Below are 21,331 nucleotides of genomic sequence, written 5' to 3' on the forward strand. Positions count from 1 at the left end.
ACTTAATAGGCAATCATCTTAATGTCTATCGCAACGCGGAAATTACTATCGCAATGCGAAATGAAAATCGCAACTAGAGAATCGCAATGCGAAATGAAAATCGCAACGTGAATTTCGCAATGCTAAATGAAAATCGCAACGAGGGAATCGCAATGCGAAATGAAAATCGCAACGCGAATTTAGTTTCGCGTTGCGATTTTAGTTTCGCGTTGCGATTTTGTCGTTGCGATTTTCATTTCGCGTTGCGATTCTCTCATTGCGATTTTCATTTCGCGTTGCGATTCTCTCGTTGCGATTTTCATTTCGCATTGCGATAGTACTTTTTGCCTTCAACATAATGCAGATTGAAATCAACAAAATCAACCATTACATTTCAATCAATTAAACAAGCACAAATAAGAATTATGTTAACATCAATTAAACAAATCAACTTTTACAAATCACCTTTTACAAATCAATTAAACAATCAAAAATAAGCAATAATTCTTATTTCCTCATCTACTATTGAATCAACTTTTGCAGCCATACATCATTTTCACGCAGCTCACTTCTGAGATTAACCAGCATAAACCAAACATTTGCTCAAACAACACTTTCTACACATCTAAAACCTACAAACAGCAAATTATTGAATTCTAGGTACTTAACCAAACATTTTCAAACCACAAGCCTATAAACATACCAATTGTTTATGGACATTTTTATAACGCGGATGCAGGTAGGCAGCGTCTCGTATATATCGATCTAGCCATATAATGCCGAAACCACAAGCCTACTACAGCTCTATCTCTATCGGTGGGAGGTAGATACTTTATACTTCTTGTGATCAAACGGTCCAACGCCAAGCATACGAGAGGACCACAATCCCCTCTGGGTCCTTTCGTTTGTTGTGGTGCGATCTCGTCTATGCTAACTGTAATATTGAGCTTCTTTGGCTTCTTGTTTCCAGAACGAGTCCAATAATTTATCGCATCCAAGAATTTAGCCAAATGAGAGCTCCATCCCTTAATAATATCTCTTAAATCAGCCAATGATATGTAATTTATCATGCTGTCATATACTATTGCCTTAAGGGATGGGATCTGAAGCTCGACGAGACGCCAATGTTTACGTTCCAAAACAGGGATAAACACCTGCAATCATAAGTAATAATTCATTCATTTGTGCACTTATTTATGAATACCTTTAAACTCAATCTAAAATAAACACTAACCTTATCGACCTCCCACCATGCAGGATAAAGTTTAGCTTGTCCATTGCCCAACGCAAATGGTTCATCTCGTTGATTCTTCAAGTGAACGGCGTTAAAAGACGTCGGCATAATTGTATATCGTGTATTTCTTTTATTTTCCATAAGTTTCCTAATTATTAGAAGACGTGACACCCACGCATCGATATGCTGTTTTAAAAAAAAGACATATATTAGTAACTTACATAAATTTAAAAGAAATAATCAAATTAAAATATAAGAAAAATATAAGACTTACCCCTCCATCGAAATAGCCATTGTCTTCGACCCCTAATAATACACCCCACCAAGACCGATCAAGCAACAAATAGATATCATCGTTGAGCTTGCATATGTCAGTGAAACACCCCTGGCTCCGCTCATGTAGATAAAAATCAACTGCGGTCTTAGCCCAAAGGGTGTTATCCAGAATTGTGTCCGGTAGTTGTTTCCTCTCCACTTCAGATACCGGTATGGTACTGGCCGGTAACTCATACGAGAGCCAACTTGAATCCATCATGTCCGGCACGTCAGAGGGTTTCTCAAGAATCCTACATATGACGCCATGTGAATCGGGCCCTTGAATGGTGGGAGGGACCTCTTCAACGATGACAGTGGCCTCTTGAACGGTAGGAGGGGACTCTCGAGGAATGATAGGGGCCTCTTCAACGATAGGAGTGGACTCTTAAGGGATGACAGGTGAGTCAGACTTCTTCTTGCGGTGTCTTCGCACTATTGGGGTATACGGAGACTTAATAGCACGTGCACGCCGTCTGATGCGTGAACTCTGTCGTGCAAGAAAAACCCGACGTAAAGCATCCACCTTATCGGTTCGCTAAATAATTAAATACAAATATCAGTAAATACACATACATGATATTTAAACAGTGAAAACAAAGACAAATATATTTCAAACTTTCAACCAAAAGACAAAACAAAAACAAATACTAACTTCACAGTGTTAAAGAATACACAGTTTAGCAGAATTGGCAGCAACCGAATAAATTTACTTCAACCAAAAGTCAAAACAAAAAGACAAATACTAACTTCACAGTGTTAATAAACAGTTTAGCAGTATTGGCAGCAACCGAATAAATTTACTAAGCAATCTAAGTGAAATGGTTAATTTAAGTGAAATTACGAGTAAATTTATCATCAAGTTAAATATGGAAAATCTTAAACTTACCTCGTTGCATAGAGTATGAACCTCATTCTGCAACGATACTACCATCTCACGTAGAGCGGTAACCTCACCACGTAAAGTAGACACATCCACACGCCATGCACCATCGTTATCGCATAGAGTATCGATCTCCTCACGCAAGGCATTGATCTCATCACGTAACTCCCTTGACTCATCCCGTGGAGGTGGAGAACAGGGAGATAGAAGTCGTGGCATCTTTGCCGGTCGCCTATCATGAGGTGATGGTGGAGAAGAGGCTCGATGATGTGACGGGATAGGTGATGGCTCTCGTTGTAGAGGTGTATAGTCGGGTCGATCAGGTGATGGCTCTGGGTGAGGTGATGGCTCTCGAAGTGGAGAAAGTGGAGGCTGCTCATCATTCGTGCCATCAAGAAAACGATGACTAGCTTGCCACCAATCAGTGGCAAGCTCAGCCTCCGTGGGTGTCAGTCTCATTAATGGAATGTTGGCCTCCTAAAAATATAAAAACTCAAACAAAGTTAAACGTCTACTATTAATAACTTGTTTATATATGATAGTATTTGTGTTAACTTACATTATTTATTGTCGCATATGGTATTAAGTCTTCCCAATCCAACAGACGTTTCCTCTTCCAGGAAATAGCCCTGGGAATATCATTTGAAGTTTTTATTGCATATGTCTTCATGGCGGGAAAGGCCTCGAATATCCAAATCTACAAACAATATAATAACAAACATTAGTAATTGTTAAATAATTAATTATAATTTTGAAAACATTATATAGAAATTCTTACCTTAAAGGCCCAAACAAAGCCTGACAAAGTGTATTTCGACCCATCGCCCCGTAAACTTTTGCGGTCATCAAAGGCAGACGACAACTTAGTCCAGGTAACTTTCCATATATACGAACCCCACGGAAATAGATTCCATGCATTTAGGTCCTCTACCAATAATATTAGCTCCTGAGGAATAGGTTGTCTGGCCTCTCTGCCTAAAAAGTCGGCATACAAAAGTAGTAGAAGGCATACTCTGACAACATCGACGTCATTCATCTGAGTAAAACCATCTTTCTTATTAAACAATGTCTTCATGTCGTCGACGTGTAAGTTCGGCTTCTCTATTGACTCATCAGGAAAAACCCTGGATAACCATGATGGGCGGGTGATATGACGAGTGTACCGGCCTACATCATCGTGTCCGAATCGTAGACCAGTGATTAAGCAGAACTCCTTCCGCCCAAAACAAGTATACGCCGGTGGAAAATGAAACCATATCTCTTCCTCACCACGTTGTATACTGTCGGGTAGATCGCTAGTCATGGTCTAAAGCCACAAATGGGTCAAATTAGCATCTCCACCCGGATGCTGTACTCTCAGCCATGGCCCGAAGTAGGTTTCCTCAAACAATTTTCTTTGTGCAGGTGAAAGCTTCGAAGCAATTGTAGTGGCTAGGCTAACTTTATTCCTTAATGTCAATGAAGCCGAAAAAAATTTCTACAAAAACAATAAACATACCAAGTTAGATATACCAAAAACTACACTGTGAAGATATACCAAAAACAATAAACATAAATAGTAGTTTATTCTTGAAACTAAAATTTGCAACACTGTTTTGTCTTTTGGTTGAAATGAAAATTGCAACGAGATAATGAGAATCGCAACGCGGAAATGACTATCGCAACGAGAGTATCGCAACGCGAAATGACTATCGCAACGAGAGAATCGCAACGCGAAATTAAAATCGCAACGAGAGAATCGCAACGCGAAATGAAAATCGCAACAAGAGAATCGCAACGCGAAATGAAAATCGCAATGCGATTTTGGTTTCGCGTTGCGATTCTCTCGTTGTGATAGTTATTTCCGCGTTGCGATTTTCATTCTCGAAACTATTCTTCTTCTGCATTACTTCAACCAAAAGACAAAACAAAGACAAATACTAACTTCACAGGCTAAACAGTTTAGCAGTATTGACAGCAATCGAATGAATTTAATAAGAAATCTAAGTGAAATGGTTAATCTATTATTGAAATTACCAGTAAACTTATCATCAATCTCAATATGAAAAACCTAAAATAATGCAAAAATTTAAAAAAAAAAAAAAAAAAAAAGCCTAACCCTCGGAGGTTGATTTTTCATTTCTGAATGATTGTGAGGGATTTCTGACTGTGAATGGTTGTGAGGGATTTCGCCGGCGATGGGGACGGAAATCTTCGGAGATAGGGACGGATTTCGCCGTAGAGAGTGAGAGATGGAGATGAGACTGGGTGTTGTGATTTTAGGTTTGAGGTTATGAGTTGCGATTACTGTGGACGGTTCAGTGTAGGGGTGAGCAACGAAACCGAGAAAACCGAAAAACCGACACGAACCGAGTAAAACGGTTCGGTTCGGTTTGGCTTTAAACGGTTCGGTTTTCGGTTCGGTTTAAAAGCTTTATTTTTTTGATTCGGTTCGGTTCGGGTTTTTCATATGGAACCCATTTGTTCCATATTGAATCGAATAGGCAATTTTTGTAAAAAAAATTATAGTTTCAAGTGATTTTTTCATTGAAAAACCGAAAAACCGAACCGAACCGAACTGAAAAACCCGAACCGTTAAAAAACCCGAACCGAACCGAAAAAACCGGTTTCGGGTTTTTCGGTTTTTTAACTATTCGGTTTCGGTTTAAATATTGAAAAACCGTTTATTTCGGTTCGATTCAATTTTTGGTAAAAAACCGAACCGAATACACCCCTAGTTCAGTGTTCCAATATATTAATATTCGTGTTTGGAATTTGAAAATAAAATACGCTTTGCGATACTAATGGCGCTTTGAAAATCGCATTGCGATTATGTATTATCTCGTTGCGAAAGTCAGTATTGAGTTGCGAAAGTCAGTATCGCGTTGCGATTTTGTATTATCGCGTTGCGATAGTCAGTACTGCGTTGCGATTTTCCAAATTCGCATTGCGATTTTCCAAATTCGCATTGCGATTTACTTATTCGCATTGCGAATTGGGAAAATCGCTACGCGAAATTAGAAAATCGCATTGCGATAGTCATAATCGCGTTGTGAATCTGGAAACTAATTTGCGATAATGGAGATCGCGTTGCGAATTAGCGATCGCATTGCGATTTTGTTGGTCATTTTGGCAAATCCGGAAAAAGTTGATTAAAATCGTATATTATATGGGATTTCCATTTGAATACTTTGAATAAATCTACCAAAGTATCGGAGACGTTGAAATCAGTGCATTCGCTTAGGCGTTCCATTGTTGTGTTAGTTGAACAAGAAGGTAGCGGAAGCCCGAGAAGCTTCCTATCGAGATTTATGGAGTCTTTACATTACTTTGCAGCCATGTTTGATTCATTGGATGATTGTCTCCCACTAGAAAGCGCTGAGAGATTAAGCATTGAGAAAAAGCATCTAGGGAAGGAGATCAAAAGTGTGATCAACTTTGACAAGGACGAGGAAGATAGTGAATCGTTTCCGAGCTATGAAAAGGTGGAAGCATGGAAGAACAGGATGGAGAGCCATGGGTTTGAAGGGATGAAACTGAGTTCCAAGTGTTTGATACAGGCGAAACTTCTGCTGAAAATCACCACCCATTATAGCCCTCTTCAGTGTGAAGGAGATGTCAATGGTGGGTTTAGAGTTTTTGAAAGAGATGAAGCAAAGGCTCTCTCTTTAGGGTGGCAATATAGGTGCTTGCTTACTGCATCTGCATGGCAATGTGTATGATATGACTAGATTGAACATTATCTGCCCTTTATCTTTTCTTTCCTAACTCATTCATATCATTTATAACTGTAACATTTTATGATATAACGATGGACTTTGATTTTTGGTACCCTTTAATAGCTTTACACATGTTTTCATGGCAATGCAATCATTTGATTTTGTTTCTAAAGTTAAGATCTTTTTTTTACCAATATAATCCCCAAATAGTGAACAAGAAGAAAACCCAATCCCCAAATATCAACCTTGAAGTTTGTGTTTTCTTTTTTGTAACATTAAGTTATTGAAGATTTGGCATGTGGAAAAGTTCAGCATCAATTCAAGGGGCACACATAATGATAATAGTTTTTTCATTCATGCACAACTAGAATGAATAAATTTACAATCCTATAGCCAGTGCTAACAAGTGAATGATTTCCAACTCTAAAAACAATTCTTTCGCATAACTGATTCCAGAAATTAAATAATTTATAATGACCAATCTCGAAACTGTACTGATCCAAGAAATCCAACATAGGCAATTATGAAAAACTACACTTTTTCAGTTCAAATTCCCCATCTTCCTGAATTACTAGTGTACTGGAATTTCCTTAGCAGAACCTACGGCATCCTACTCATTTTTCTCATCTTCGACCTATAAATTACCCACTCTGCACAAGGCCATATCGTTTAAGTTCCTTGTCGTCCTGCATTACAAGTATCAGATATATTCTACTAGCAAATGGATAAACAAAATGCTAGAACATAAAAGGATAAGTATCATACCTTAAATGCTAGTATTTAGTTTGTTCTCAGTTCAAACACAGCTTCTCCAGCTCTCTGATGGAAGTATCAGTGGCCTTGTGCTGTTGTTTCAATTTACACGCACCCAAATCTTACTTTTTCAAGCTAGCTATTCCTCATCTAGGGGCAACAGATAACATGATAAGCTTCACATTTCAGTTTCTTAGTTTAATATTTCTATTCTTAACTAGTTCTTCAATGTAATTGAAAAGTGTTTTTGGAGCCAAAAGCACTTTTGGCACTCTAAGCAATGAAGAACAAGAAGCTTTCAAGATGAAAAGTGTTTTTAAAACCAGCTTTTCAACCGAAACGTAAAAGCTAAAAAATTTAATACTGCTTTTATGTATGAAATTATCAAAACAGCCTCATTTATTCTAGATATTTTGCAATTAATTATACTTTCTAACATGTTTAAAATAGACGTTTTAACTTTCCACAACACTTTTTGAGAGCAATGTTAAACACTTCAATTAACAAACAACACTTTTCTACAGTATTTTTGAAAAACACTTGATAAAAAACACTTTTCAACACAACAACAATGGAACACTTAAGGACTATGCAACTATCTCAGGCCAAAACAAGAACAGAAAAAGTAGAAAAGTTATGCAGATTATTTTTCTGATCTCAGTCTATATAGCACGTCAGATGCAGGAAGCAACCATCAATAGTTACTTTTTTGAGAGGCAATAGTTCATGTAAAAATTAATAAGTTGAATCACTAATTCAAAATTCTGAATAGGGGCTTAAACTAGATATTTGTGCTCTTAAGCTATTCGAGTTCAACTCAGGAAAAACTTGAACTCGATCTCCTCCTTGTCAAGCCGAGCTTGAACTATATAGTGAGCCAAGTTCAAGTATCTTAATACTTGATTCGAACAACTTGCAAGAGTAATCAAGCTTTTTATTTAATTTATATTTAAATATTAAATTCTACTTTTACTCTTGATACATAAGAACTTAAATCTGAACCCTAATTTATTTTTCTTCCTTTCATCCCCTCTTCTTCTCTCCCTCGCATCCATCCCCAAAATCACCTCTCTCCTTCCTTTCATTACTTTTCTTTAAAAAAATTATTATTATTATACCATTATTTACTCTTTAAAAAAATGTATATGAACTAAGCTTGGCCTCAAGTATGTAAATAGTGCATACAAGCCAAGCTTGAAAGGTTCAATGTTTTTCGAGCTTAGCTCAAACTTAAATAATAGTGTCCAGTCGAGCACTCAAGTTCGAGTTGAGTTTCAAGCTGCAAGTTTCAAATCATGTTTAACCCTGAGTTTCTTACTATTTGCGCTTGGCTCGATTAGAGCCCTAGTTCTGAAGACACCAAAAGTATTCTTGAAGATTAGAATCTGCCAAGGGTGTACACGGTATAGCATACACCAAGTCATTTAATTTCCAGATTAGTCATCTATATAATCATGTAAATATTGGAACCTTACCAGCACTTAGGGCTTAACCATTTGAGAAATTAGTTCTGCTTGCATTAGTAGGTTTATCAGTCTCTTCCAACAATCTGAAGAAGTTGGATAAAACACTTGCATCGTTGCGTGTGTCCCTTTTAACCAACCATTCTTCTTGAAGATGAATGTCAACATCCCTGTATAATAAGTAGGGTGAAGTCTAGAAATCAAGAACCAGATATAATTCAAGAACAACAACACCATAAGGAGACTTTGGTCTTTGAACAAGAAATCATGGTGCTCAAAGAAGGAAATGTGTTACCTCCTCAAGGCTAGAACTTCATAATTTCTTCGCAGATAATCAGCATACTTTGTGAGGGCCTCTTGTGCATACTGTTTGCCAACAGTTCTCACTGATGCTGCATTTAGTAAGTTTTCTAGTGAGCCATGCTTTTTCAAAAGCTTTAAGGCAGTTCTCCGACCAAAACCAGGAACCAAATGTTGAATCCCAGGAACACCATCAACCTCATCACCCATGATGCATCCTACAAAATTACTTAATGATTACTTATACACATCATCCCAGAGGAGATCTAGAACACTAGGAAAACTGAGGACAAGCAAAGTCATGGAGCATTCTTTTACCAAAACTGAAAAATTAAGCTGGGAGAGCTGTATATTCTAATTATCAAACAAGTCCCTACATTCCTTTTTTTTTTACTTTTATATTAATGGAACTTCCACGTTAAGGGTCAATTCTCAAAAAATTCGTGTATTATAAATCTAAAAGGACACGGAGGAAAACCAAAATATTGTTTATTAGTTTCAAATTGCCATTGCACCTGCAACACAACTAGCACCATATAAGCCAATCCCCTGTGTAATAATTAGTTTGTTTAACTTCATTTGAAGCCATCTTCTTTTCAAAGTTGAAGGATTTAAAGTGATCCAAAGCAGGAAAACAATTCAACACTTGAAGCATATTAAAGTAAAAAGAAAGAACCAAACACTTCGCACTCCCCCCATAAAGATGTAATGAAACAGGCATGATGTCATGCCATACGCCCACATCTTTATTTCTCTAAAAGAACAACAAAAATAACCCTAGTAAATACATTTTAATTATATAGTGAGATTTTCTGGTTATATTATCTTATTGGACTAGTTACTGCATGCCCAAAATAAGTAAAATAACACAATTAAAATTATGTACAGAATTGCTGATAAACTATAGCACTGAACACAACTCATTAATATGCATACAAATAAGTTTAAAACGGTATCAGCAGTTATATAATTGCAATCTTACACTTACTATCACCGAAAAGAAAAAGGCACGCATACTTACTAAGGCTCAAGTCAGAGTGCGGATCACAATTATACTGAGCTATGTAGTGCTTCAGAGTGTAAAAAGACCACCGGTCTAACTCTGCCAGAGGCATAACAATTTGAACATTTTCAGAAATCAACTGCTTAAAATCCTTATCAGGAGAAGCAATAACCACACGATATCCTCTTTTTAATACTTGTTCCACCAGTGTGGCTACGACATCATCAGCTTCATTTCCTTTAACTTTTAGGACCTGCATGATTTAGGTTCACACAGATGAAACAAATAAAACAAAAAGGATGGATCAACCAACATTTTAGCATCAATGTCCATCTGCATAATGTCCTCATAACAACTATTATATTGAGGAATATGGTGGCAAATGAATTGAAGTCATAATGCAACTTTCTGGCCAACAAATATGTATAATTTTCTTCTAAAAATATCTATTTGGATTCTTAACAATTATTTGAACTGAGCTAGTTACTATTCTCTTCGGCTATATACTAAATAAAACCAATCATCCTTACTGTCCTGAAGTATTTTTAATGTAAACACAAGTTAATTTGGCAGTTTGCGTAGCATTTACTTCTATAAAATCTAGACAGGTCATGCTAGCAACCAACACACCACCATTGTAAGTGAGAACATTCTTGCATAAATTTATAAACCATATTACTTTTATTATCTAAGCTTCTTAACTTCTTTTCAGAAGAAAATGAAATTAAAGAGGTTCGCTTACAGGCACATTGCATTTTCTAAGAACATCCATGATGAGTTGTTGTGATCCCCCAAATTGACTCCTAACATATTTTTTTGAGGTTGTTGGCCGTGGAAAGAATTTCCTCCTATGTGCTTTATATGAAGGTAACAACTGTCTCCGCTTTTCATTACAGTTTTCACCATCAAAAACCTGAAACAAGAAAATAAATAAATGAAAGTGAAATGTCTAACCACAACCAAGTTATTGCATCTGCAAACATAAGACTGGTTTGTTTGTACTTCTTCTATATGCTTTTTACGTTTAACCGTTCATCCCTAAAAAATTTATGAAATGTAACACAAATAATAATTTGCAAAAGCATCATCATCACTGTTATATTTATTAAAACTGAACAATTATGCAAATTGTAACACAAATTCAAACATAATTGATCATGTATAAGTAAAAGCTATCATTTTACTATTCATATAATATATATTTTAACTTTCAATTCTTCAAGAATAAAAGTAATTTCCATCACATCCCAACAAAAATTTCTATTGTAATTGGAAACAAAAGAAAATGAAAAGTTCGTTTCCAAGTAAAATAGATATAAAAATCTTACGGCAATAACAGGGTCGGTGAGGCAGACTTGAGAGAAGAAAAGAGAAACCCAGTGACCAAAAGATTGTAAGCTTGGTTTATTTCCAGCATAACAAAGAGGATTAACGTCCAAGAAGAATACCCTTTTCTTTCCTTTGCTCTTTGTTTCATTTTCAAGACATTCTCTCACTGGCAAAACTTGTTCACCAACTGTTTGGTTAAAAGACCCAACAACTGAGGACGAAGAAGACGCAACGATGGTTTTAATCTTCCATGACTTTGTTGTTTGTGGGACAATTTCGGTTGTTTTGTTTCTGGACTTTCCATTTGAAACTGAACGAAATGGATTTGGAGGGAGACTGGGAGTGAGTAAAATCCTGGTTGCCAATGTAACTACGACCATCTTGTTTAGCTCCTTATCACTTTGGAAACCTTTCCCCCTTTTTAATAACAGATGATAGTAATTACTTAGGGAAGTGGATACAGGATACTGGATAGGCCTAATGGAACAAAAAACCTAAATTATAAATGATTTAAAATACTAAAATGTTTTTTTTTATAAAAATAAATATCTAAATTATTATTCATCATTAATATAAAGTACCTAAATTATTTTTGTTAAAATAAGTATTAAAATTGATTTATTTATTTTAAGTGTTTAAATTAATAGTTTGGTAGAACAATTATACAAATATTTATAACATTTCAATTTTCACTGGTTGAGAATTTTTTTTTAATTAATCTGATATGATTACATAGTTGTATATGTTCAAAAAATTATCAATAATTTGATAATAAATGTCCAAATATTTCTGTAGTCGATGTATTCAAACCCAAAACTTTTAAAAATAATTATCATCCTCTTAACCGTTGAGGTTGTATGATTTGTGCTAATAGAGAAAAATTGAAATTGAAATACCAACAAGACTTAAAGTAATTATAAACTAATAATTTAAATAGTTATTTTGATTTTAAGTTCATTGTTTGATAAAGGATATAATATCACTTTTAAATCAAATGATTGTAAAATTATTAACATTATATCAAAATATGATATTTTTTAAGATTATAGGTTATAAAATATTTATATGGTACATCTAGATGATATTTATATTTTTTATATATGCTTGGTTGGTAAAGATGAGTATGATTATTGTTATGGTATAGTAATATCAGATGTACAAACATGAACATATTGTATAAATTTATTAAAATAGATTTATTATGAGGTCGATCGAAGATAAAATTTAATCTTGATAAAATTTGTGATTTATGTATTAAAAATAAATATAAAAGAATTTTTTAAAACATATTAATTATGTATCAATCAGTAGAATAATACTATAATTCATATAATTCTTTTTGAGCTATAAAAACTTTTAACTTAGGTGGAAAATGATGCACATTTGTATTAATTAATAATTACTCTAGGTTTATTTAATTTTTTTTCTTAAACACTTAAGGCTTTACAAAAATAATCACGTTTTCAAAAATAGAATCAAAATAAGAAAGATTATTCAACTTCAAGTGTTATGAGAAAGATTATTCAAAGTGTTATGAGTGATAAAAATTTGATTTTTTAAAATCTAAGTTTTGTAATTAACGATAAACACACATATCACATGTAGGGTTGTAAACGAGCCTATTCGAACTCGAGTATTGTGGAGCTCGAGTATTGTGAAACTCGACTCAACTCGAAAAGTGTAATATTGAGTTTGACTTGATTGCAAAACTCACGAGCTTAAAACTGTTAAGCTCGTCTTGAACTCGAAATAGAAAATTAAAGCTAGACTCGAAAGTTCGTGAGCTTAAAATTTTTTTGACTCGAAATAAAAAAATGAAGTTCGACTCGAGCTCGAAAAACTTAAAATTGAAATATTCTCAAACTTGACTCGATTGAAACTCAAACTCGAATTCAAACCTAAACTTTAAGTACATAAAAGCCATATATTGTATTTTTTTTAAAAAAGAACAACATAAACATGCTAATATTATTAATAATTGAATTAAAAAAATCTAAAAATTTAATATATTATTTTTTAATTTCTCATGAGCTTTTCGAGTTGAGTGTCAAATAACTTGTTTCGACTCATTAAGAATTAGAGCTTGAGTTGAATCCATTAGATTCGAAAGTTAATTGATTCAATCTCGAGTAACTCAGCAATCTATTTCATTTCATTTACCGTCCTAATCACATGATACTTAAGGTTGCCTGAAACAAATATTCAATGCCTTCATTTAAATGAAAACAACTAATGATGTCATCAATTCTCGAATATACTTATAATATCTTAAAAAGAGGATAAAATTATTGTTAAATAAAAGTATCAAATCTTAAATCCAAGATTGTCGAGGGATTAAAATAAGAGAAAATAAACTCAGTGACCAAAAATCTCATATAATATATGATTTTAACCAATTTTTTCTGGATTTGTTAAAATGACCAACAAAATCGCAATGCGATCGCTAATTCGCAACGCGATCTCCATTATCGCAAATCAGTTTCCAGATTCGCAACGCGATTATGACTATCGCAATGCGATTTTACAATTCCGCGTTGCGATTTCCCAATTCGCAATGCGAATAAGTAAATCGCAATGCGATACTGACTATCGCAACGCGATACTGACTTTCGCAACGCGATTCTGACTTTCGCAACGAGATTCTGAAAATCGCAATCATCTTCAAAATCTCAATCACAACCGGCTTCACCTTTTGGGACTGTTAACTTAGGTGATTTTTAAATGCAAACGTTGTATTATGTGTATTTTATGTGTGCACTTTTAACATTTTCAGTTAGGCATGTATTAGTAACTTGAGTTTGAACATTGCTATGATCTGTTGAGTTGTTATCACTTATTAGACATTCATTTGACTATCGAAACGGGGAAATCGCAACGCGAAAATGACTATCGCAACGCGAAAATGGCTATCGCAACGCGAAAATGGCTATCGCAACGAGAAAATCGCAATGCGAAATGAAAATCGCATTGCGATTTTCTCGTTGCGATTTTTATTTCGCATTGCGATTCTCTCGTTGCGATAGTCAGTTTCGTGTTGCGATAGTCTGTTTTGCCTTCAACATAATGCATATTGAAAATCAACAAAACAATTATTACATTTCAATCAATTAAACAAGCACAAATAAGAATTATGTACACATCGATTAAATAAATCAACATTTACAAATCATTTTTTACAAATCAATTAAACAATCAAAAAATAATAATAATTCTTATTTCCTCATCAATTATTGAATGAATAAATCAACTTTTGCACCCGTACATCCATTTCACGCAGCTCACTTAAGGATTAACCTGCAGAAACTAAACATTTGCTCAAACAAGACTTCCTACACATCTAAAAACCTACAAACAACAAATTATTGAATTCTAGGTACTTAACCAAACATTTTCAAACCAAAAGGAGTATATATGTTAACAAAACTTGCATTTGACTTACCAATTAACAAAAGGAGTATATATGTTAGCAAATTGTTAAATAATTACTTATAATTTTGGAAACATTATATAAAAATTCTTACCTTAAAGGCCCAAATAAAGCCTATCAAAGTGTATTTGGAACCATCACCATGCAAACTTTTTTGATCATCCAAGGCAGACAATAACTTATTCCATGTAGCTTTCCATAAATACGAGCCCCACGGAAACATGTTCTACGCATTTAGGTTTCTACCAATTTGATTAGATCATTCGGAATAGGTTGTCTGGCCTCTCTGCCTAAAAAGCCGGCATGCAAAAGTATTAGAAGGCATACTCGGACAACATCGACGTCATCCATCCGAGTAAAACCATCTTTCTTATTCAATAATCTCGTCAGGTCTTCCACGTATAGATTCGGCCTCTCCAGCTCAGGAAAAACCCGGGATAACCATTATGGGCGGGTAATGTGTCTAGTGTACCGACCTACATCATCGTGTCCGAAGCGTAGACCGATGATTAAGCAAAACTCCTCCCGCCCAAAACACGTATACGCCGGTGGAAAATCAAACCATATCTCTTCATCACGACGTTGTATAGTATCTGGTAGATCGCTAGTCATGGTTTGAAGAAACAGGTGTGTCAACATCGCATCTCCACCGGGATGTTGTACTTTTAGCCATGGCCCGAAGCAAGTATCCTCAAACATTTTTCTTTGTGCAGGTGAAAGCTTCGACGCAATTGTTTTGGCCAGGCTGACTTTATTTCTTAAAGTCAATTGAGCCGAATAAAAGTTCTACAAAAACAATAAACGTACTAAGTTAGATATACCAAAAACTACACTGTGAAGATATACCAAAAACAATAATAAACATAAAGAGTAGTAGTTTATTCTTCAAACTTAAATTTGCAACACTGTGAATTTCTTATTTGTCTTTGTTTTTTGGTTGAAGTAATGCAATTCATTCAAGTTTCAATTTGCAGAAGAAGAATAGTTTCTGAAAATGAAAATCGCAACACGAAAATGACAATCGCAACGCGAATTTGACTGTCGCAACGAGAGAATAAAATCGCGTTGCGATTTTGTCGTTGCGATTTTCATTTCGCGTTGCGATTCTCGGTTGATTTAATAAGCAATCTAAGTGAAATGATTAATCTATTATTGAAATTACCAGTAAACTTATCATCAATTTCAATATGAAAAACCTAATAATAATGCAAAAATTTCAAAAAGAAAATAATTAAAAAAAACTAACCCTCGGTGGTTGATTTGGTTGATTTTCCATTTCTGATTGTGAGGGTAGTTTCTGAGAGATGGAGATAGACGGATTTCGTCGGAGATGGGGACATATTTCGTCGGAGATGGGTGAGAGAGTGAGAGATAGAGATGGGACTGAGTTGTGATTTTAGGTTTTAGGTTATGAGTTGCGATTACAGGATATACTGTGGACGGTTTAGTGTTCCAATATATTAATATTCGTGTTTGGAATTTGAAAATAAAATACGCTTTGCGATACTAATGGTGCTTTGAAAATCGCATTGCGATTATGTATTATCTCGTTGCGAAAGTCAGTATTGCGTTGCGAAAGTCAGTATCGCGTTGCGATTTTTCAAATTCGCATTGCGATTTACTTATTCGCATTACGAATTGGGAAAATCGCAACGCGAAATTAGAAAATCGCATTGCGATAGTCATAATCGCGTTGCGAATCTGGAAACTGATTTGCAATAATGGAGATCAGATTATGAATTAGCGATCGTATTACGATTTTGTTAGTCATTTTAACAAATCAAAAAAAAATAGTTAAAATCGTATATTAATTTTTGGCCACTGAAGTTATTTTTTCTTAAAATAATAATTAGAGTGAAAAGTTGCAAAACTCAAACCTAAAAGGACCAAACCCAAAAGGGAGCAACCCACTTTCACGGTTTCACTGGTAAATTGGTTGATTTCTCCGCCCCTCCTTTCGAAGCTTTGGAGGTCACACCCAGTTCTTTATCGGCATCCAAAATCACCCAATTCTGCTAAAAACCCAACTGCTCATCCAGTTTCCTCTCATTTCCTTCTCAAAACAAAACCCAATTCTCCTTTGTCCACCAAATGGCTCATATCCTACAAACTTCTTTCCTTCCCTCCACTTCCACCCTCCGCCGCACCCCCATCCCGGGTTCTAAAGCTAAGTCTCGATCCCTTCAGGTTAAGGCGAAGATACGAGAGATTTTCATGCCGGCATTGAGCTCCACGATGACGGAAGGTAAGATCGTGTCGTGGATGAAGTCGGAAGGAGACAAGTTGTCGAAAGGGGAGAGTGTTGTTGTCGTTGAATCGGACAAGGCTGACATGGATGTCGAGAGTTTTCACGAAGGGTTCCTCGCCGCCATCATGGTCGAGGAAGGCGGTGTAGCTCCCGTCGGCTCTGCCATCGCCCTCCTGGCTGAGACCGAAGACGAGATCGCTGAAGCCAAGGCCAAATCTCAGTCTTCTTCTGGTAGCAGCAGTGCCCGAGTAGTGGAGGAGAAACCAAAGCAAAAGCAAGAGTCGGAGCCCGCTGTTTCGGCTGTTGCTCCTACTGTTTCAAGTACAAAGACCGTGGTTGTGGGGTCCGCGGTGCATCCGGCTTCAGAGGGAGGGAAGAGGATAGTTGCGTCTCCGTACGCCAAGAAATTGGCAAAGGAGTTGAAAGTGGATTTGGGGACAGTGGTGGGGACTGGACCCTTGGGGAGGATTGTGGCTAAGGACGTGGAGGCTGCAGCCGCAGCCGCAGCGGGTGTGGTCGCTGCGGCATCGCCTGCTTCTCCGGCAATCGCAGCCCCGGTGGCATCTGGTATTGAGTTGGGGACAGTGGTTCCTTTCACTACAATGCAGGGTGCTGTGAGTAAGAATATGGTTGAAAGTTTGTCTGTGCCTACTTTTAGAGTCGGTTACACCATCACCACAGATGCCCTTGATGCCTTGTACAAGAAGGTAAAGATGCTTTTGTTAAGTTGTTATAAAATGATATAATTTCTAGCTTCTTTACATTGAACCTTTATAAATTGATAACTGAATTGACAGTAGTACATAAGGTAAAGAAACTAACTTTTCATTTAAGATTGTTTATCTAAGTGGTCATAAGTAGAAATTTTAAGTGGTTTTGCTAGAGTCTTTGTTACAATTGACCTATTATGGGGGAAAAATGCCTTGCACCAGAAAACTTACTTGGCTTAAAACAAATTTCGCTTAATTTAGGACCTTTTCTTTTATTTTTGAAAATCGGTTGATGTAAATTGTATTTTTTTTTTGTTTAGATAAAGTCCAAGGGTGTAACAATGACAGCATTGCTTGCAAAGGCAACGGCGCTTGCATTGGCTCTACATCCTGTAATTAATACCTGTTGTAGGGATGGAAACAGCTTTACGTATAACAGTAGCATCAATATTGCCGTTGCTGTAGCTATAGATGGTGGGTTGATTACACCAGTTCTTCAGGATGCTGATAAGGTTCGTACTATTCTATTTATGGCTGCTTTATTTTTATTCATATGTAGCTGTAACAATGTTGAAAGGGTTTTATTTCATTGCATTTCAGGTTGACATTTATACATTGTCTAGAAAGTGGAAGGAGTTGGTAGATAAGGCACGGGCCAAGCAATTGCAACCTCATGAATATAATACGGGTATGTTATTCTCATCACAAATTGAGCAAGGAGTTCTTTTAATGAAAGCTCAATGATATGCATACTAATCTTGCCATCTTTTTCATTCCCAGTTGGACAAAGCGATGAATTATTTGAAAATTCTGCATTCTCTGTTTCTTGGAGATAATTTTTTTAATGCAAAGATATTTTGAACTATTGGGAAACTTAAAGCTCAACTAGACATTTGAAAAAAGGTTTCTATGCCACTGAACAAAGAGTATGCATGGTTCCTATGAAATTAATTACTATAATTAACTTTCTCAATCTTCTTGACTAGGGAAGGTTGAGCATAGGTTTCATTTTCTGTTTCCTTTTATTCTTGCCTGTCAGTTCTGGGACCACAACATGCTAATGCTGGGATGATAATTCTTTTCTAATTCTGCTGGTACAAACTGATTGCTTTGATTTAGAATAGTGGTTAGTTGTAAGATGCTGATCATCATAACTCATAAAAATATTGAAAAGTTTCTCTCACTGAACTTTTGTTGATATATAAGAATTGCAAAATCATTGGGTGGTGGAAAATTTCAATTTAAGTTGCCCCGCAAAATATTGACTAATATATGGTTTTTGGCTTAATGCCCCTTTAACAATATTGAGACCTTTTCTTAATCTGCATTTTGTTTTGTGTTTGCTTGTTGATATTTCTTGCTCCTTTTGCAGGTACCTTCACTCTGTCTAACCTTGGAATGTTTGGTGTGGACCGGTTTGATGCCATTCTGCCGCCGGGAACTGTAAGTACTGTTGCTCAATTATTAATATTTTCTCATATGTGGTAAGACTTGCCTGATTCCTGAGATGCAGGTAATATCTGGTGGATTGAACTGTATGTACCAACTCGGTGTTTGTACTTGATCCTTTTTATTATTTTTCGATGCAGGGAGCAATTATGGCTGTTGGAGCTTCTCAGCCTGCAGTTGTAGCTAGCAAAGATTGTCGTATTGGCGTGAAGAATCAGATGCAGGTAAGATTTTTCGTTTTCCATGATAGGCTTCCTTTGATATATTTATTCCTAACAAAAATGGACCAAAACTCATCCATGTTTAGGTAGATTGAAAGCAAGCATTCACTTTGAACTTTAAACTTCCGCAGGTAAATGTTACCGCCGATCACCGTGTCATCTATGGTGCTGATCTAGCTTCATTCTTGCAAACGTTGGCCAAGATTATCGAGGATCCCAAAGATCTTACCTTGTAATGTGCCGTTCGTTTAACAAAACGATGCCCTCATGGCCATGACATGCTCACACAAATTCTCATTTAACATGCTCCCAAGGTTCATGTTCTTCAAATCATTTATACTTGAGATCTTGAAATTATGAAATTTACTTGAGATGTAGGTGAGTTTTCAGTGGAGAAGAAGACGAGTATTTTACAGAGCACTGGTTAATTCAACTTTCTCTTGTTCTATTTTTTTCGTTTAATGTTGGCTTTAACTATTTCCATTAGACATGGCCCATTTTCATCATCATACTTTCAATTTAAATAAGATAAGATTAACTATTTTACTAATATTTAAAACATAAGTTTATTTTTATAAATATTATTAAAAATATAATATTCTTTGATATTTTGTTAGTATGTTACATTATATTTTTTACTTATTTAATTTAAATATAATATTTTAGTGTTTGATTTGTAAATATAAGATAGATTATTTTACTAGGATGCCTTTGTTAGTTTTTTTTAATAAATTTAATCTCACATTAAATTTAAAAAATTCCGATATGCGAGTTCATTTTTTTTATTCCGCTGTACTTAAATTTTATTTTTAATATAATTAATATATTAAATAATATTTTAAAAAAATGATTGCACATATTATTATTATAATTTATATGTACCATAATATATGTGTGTAGTTTAAGATTCAATTTTTTATTTAATATTTTACTTGATTTAAAGGATTAAGTTGACTATTTATACGATAAAATTGTCTAAAAAAACATTACTTAAGAAAGGTTTAGGTGTCAAAAGTTTTTAAATTCTTTAAAAAAAATTAATTTAGCTCATGGATTTTTTTTATATCCAATTAAGTTTTTATATTTTGAAATTTCTTCAAATCACAATTTTTTTATTAATGTTGATTGTCAAATCTAACAATTTTTTTTTAAATTAAATGGTGTTACATTGTCAAATCTATCAATGATATTTTTAAAATTTTATTAAATTTTAAATGATTTTTTTAAAAATATTTCAGAATTTTTATTTTAAAAAATTATAAATTTCATGTGATATAATTACAACATGTCCATGTGACAAATTGAAGAATAAAATTTCTAAAATTGAAAGTATAAAGATGAAATTTTAAAATTTTAAAAAGTGTAGGGATTGGAGCAAAATGAATGCAAAGAAGGTAGAGGAAATAAGTAAGCAAGCTTAAACTTGCATCATTATTGAGAGGACATGAAAGATGAATGGAATTAATTACAATATTTTGTTTGAAATACAAGTGGTAATGATATGGAAATTAACGAGAGAGAGTGTGTTGAAATTAAGGGCACCTGCCCTTCTTGTATTGGGCATAACAGGGGCAAACTTCCTTGTTAGCAGTAGGGCCTGGAGGCACACATCCCTCGCAGGTGTTACAGCAAGCGATGCATGTTTTAAGGCACATCTTCGGTTTCCATGACTTGCTGCATCTCGATTCACACTTTGGTACGCAATCTGAGTTTTTCAATCAATAAATGTATTCGATTTAAAATTTATTATGTTTCACGTTGTACGTTGAATTAAAGTTCATACGTAGACGTAAAATTTATGTTCAATAAATAAAAGCTACGAATAATGATAAACTTTGTTACCTGGTCTTTGGACTTGAGCTTCAACCATGGGCATTCCAATCTGAAAAATCATGGAGAAAAAATGATTAGTTGTTTCTCAAGATGAACATCACAGAAACTGATTATGAAAACCATAAAATCACACACCTCGGATACTATGAAAAGACAAAGAACAGTAAACACAAGTGTAGTGTTGATGGCGGCCATTCTCAAACTTGTTATAGAAGGAAATCTTTATTATCTCTGTCCTTTCCCTCTTATTTATTTATTGATTGATTTGAGGGGATTTTATAGGATCACGTTTAAGCATTTTCTGGAACCTAATTTCTAATCTTAGGTAAATTGACCGCTTTTAGAGGAAATTCTTAAATATTTAGTGATGTGCACTGTTTAAAGCGGGTTTGCCAATCAAATGTTGAACCCAACTACAATTTTTTTTCACGGTCATTTTCTTTCTCCAAATTTGTTCTCCAATTTAAAATATATTTAATTATGAACCGA

At 35.0% G+C, this 21,331-nt stretch overlaps 3 protein-coding genes across 3 annotated transcripts; 1 reads left to right on the forward strand and 2 right to left on the reverse strand.

The window, feature by feature from the left end:
• Window positions 1–6,542: 6,542 nt before the first annotated feature.
• On the reverse strand, window positions 6,543–11,397 carry LOC120180558 (5'-3' exonuclease-like). Its single transcript, XM_039185871.1, has 8 exons — window positions 10,954–11,397; window positions 10,368–10,538; window positions 9,644–9,878; window positions 8,618–8,840; window positions 8,335–8,492; window positions 6,982–7,009; window positions 6,872–6,938; window positions 6,543–6,792 (listed from the first exon to the last, which is right to left on the reverse strand). Exons 1-5 carry the CDS (start codon window positions 11,332–11,334, stop codon window positions 8,348–8,350), a joined length of 1,155 nt encoding a protein of 384 aa, XP_039041802.1. The 5' UTR covers window positions 11,335–11,397; the 3' UTR covers window positions 6,543–6,792; window positions 6,872–6,938; window positions 6,982–7,009; window positions 8,335–8,347.
• A 4,956-nt stretch (window positions 11,398–16,353) lies between these two features.
• Window positions 16,354–19,437, forward strand: LOC120180699 (dihydrolipoyllysine-residue acetyltransferase component 5 of pyruvate dehydrogenase complex, chloroplastic-like). The gene is made up of 6 exons (XM_039185990.1): window positions 16,354–17,336; window positions 17,660–17,851; window positions 17,940–18,027; window positions 18,712–18,782; window positions 18,929–19,012; window positions 19,141–19,437. The coding sequence occupies exons 1-6, from the start codon at window positions 16,473–16,475 to the stop codon at window positions 19,243–19,245; spliced, it is 1,404 nt and encodes a 467-aa protein (XP_039041921.1). The 5' UTR covers window positions 16,354–16,472; the 3' UTR covers window positions 19,246–19,437.
• A 967-nt stretch (window positions 19,438–20,404) lies between these two features.
• Window positions 20,405–21,073, reverse strand: LOC120180654 (gibberellin-regulated protein 3-like). The gene is made up of 3 exons (XM_039185939.1): window positions 20,978–21,073; window positions 20,852–20,891; window positions 20,405–20,714 (listed from the first exon to the last, which is right to left on the reverse strand). Exons 1-3 carry the CDS (start codon window positions 21,035–21,037, stop codon window positions 20,542–20,544), a joined length of 273 nt encoding a protein of 90 aa, XP_039041870.1. The 5' UTR covers window positions 21,038–21,073; the 3' UTR covers window positions 20,405–20,541.
• Window positions 21,074–21,331: the final 258 nt, after the last annotated feature.

Source organism: Hibiscus syriacus, unplaced genomic scaffold, assembly GCF_006381635.1.
Source record: "Hibiscus syriacus cultivar Baekdansim isolate YM2019G1 unplaced genomic scaffold, ASM638163v2 tig00112498_pilon, whole genome shotgun sequence".
NCBI lineage: Eukaryota > Viridiplantae > Streptophyta > Magnoliopsida > Malvales > Malvaceae > Hibiscus > Hibiscus syriacus.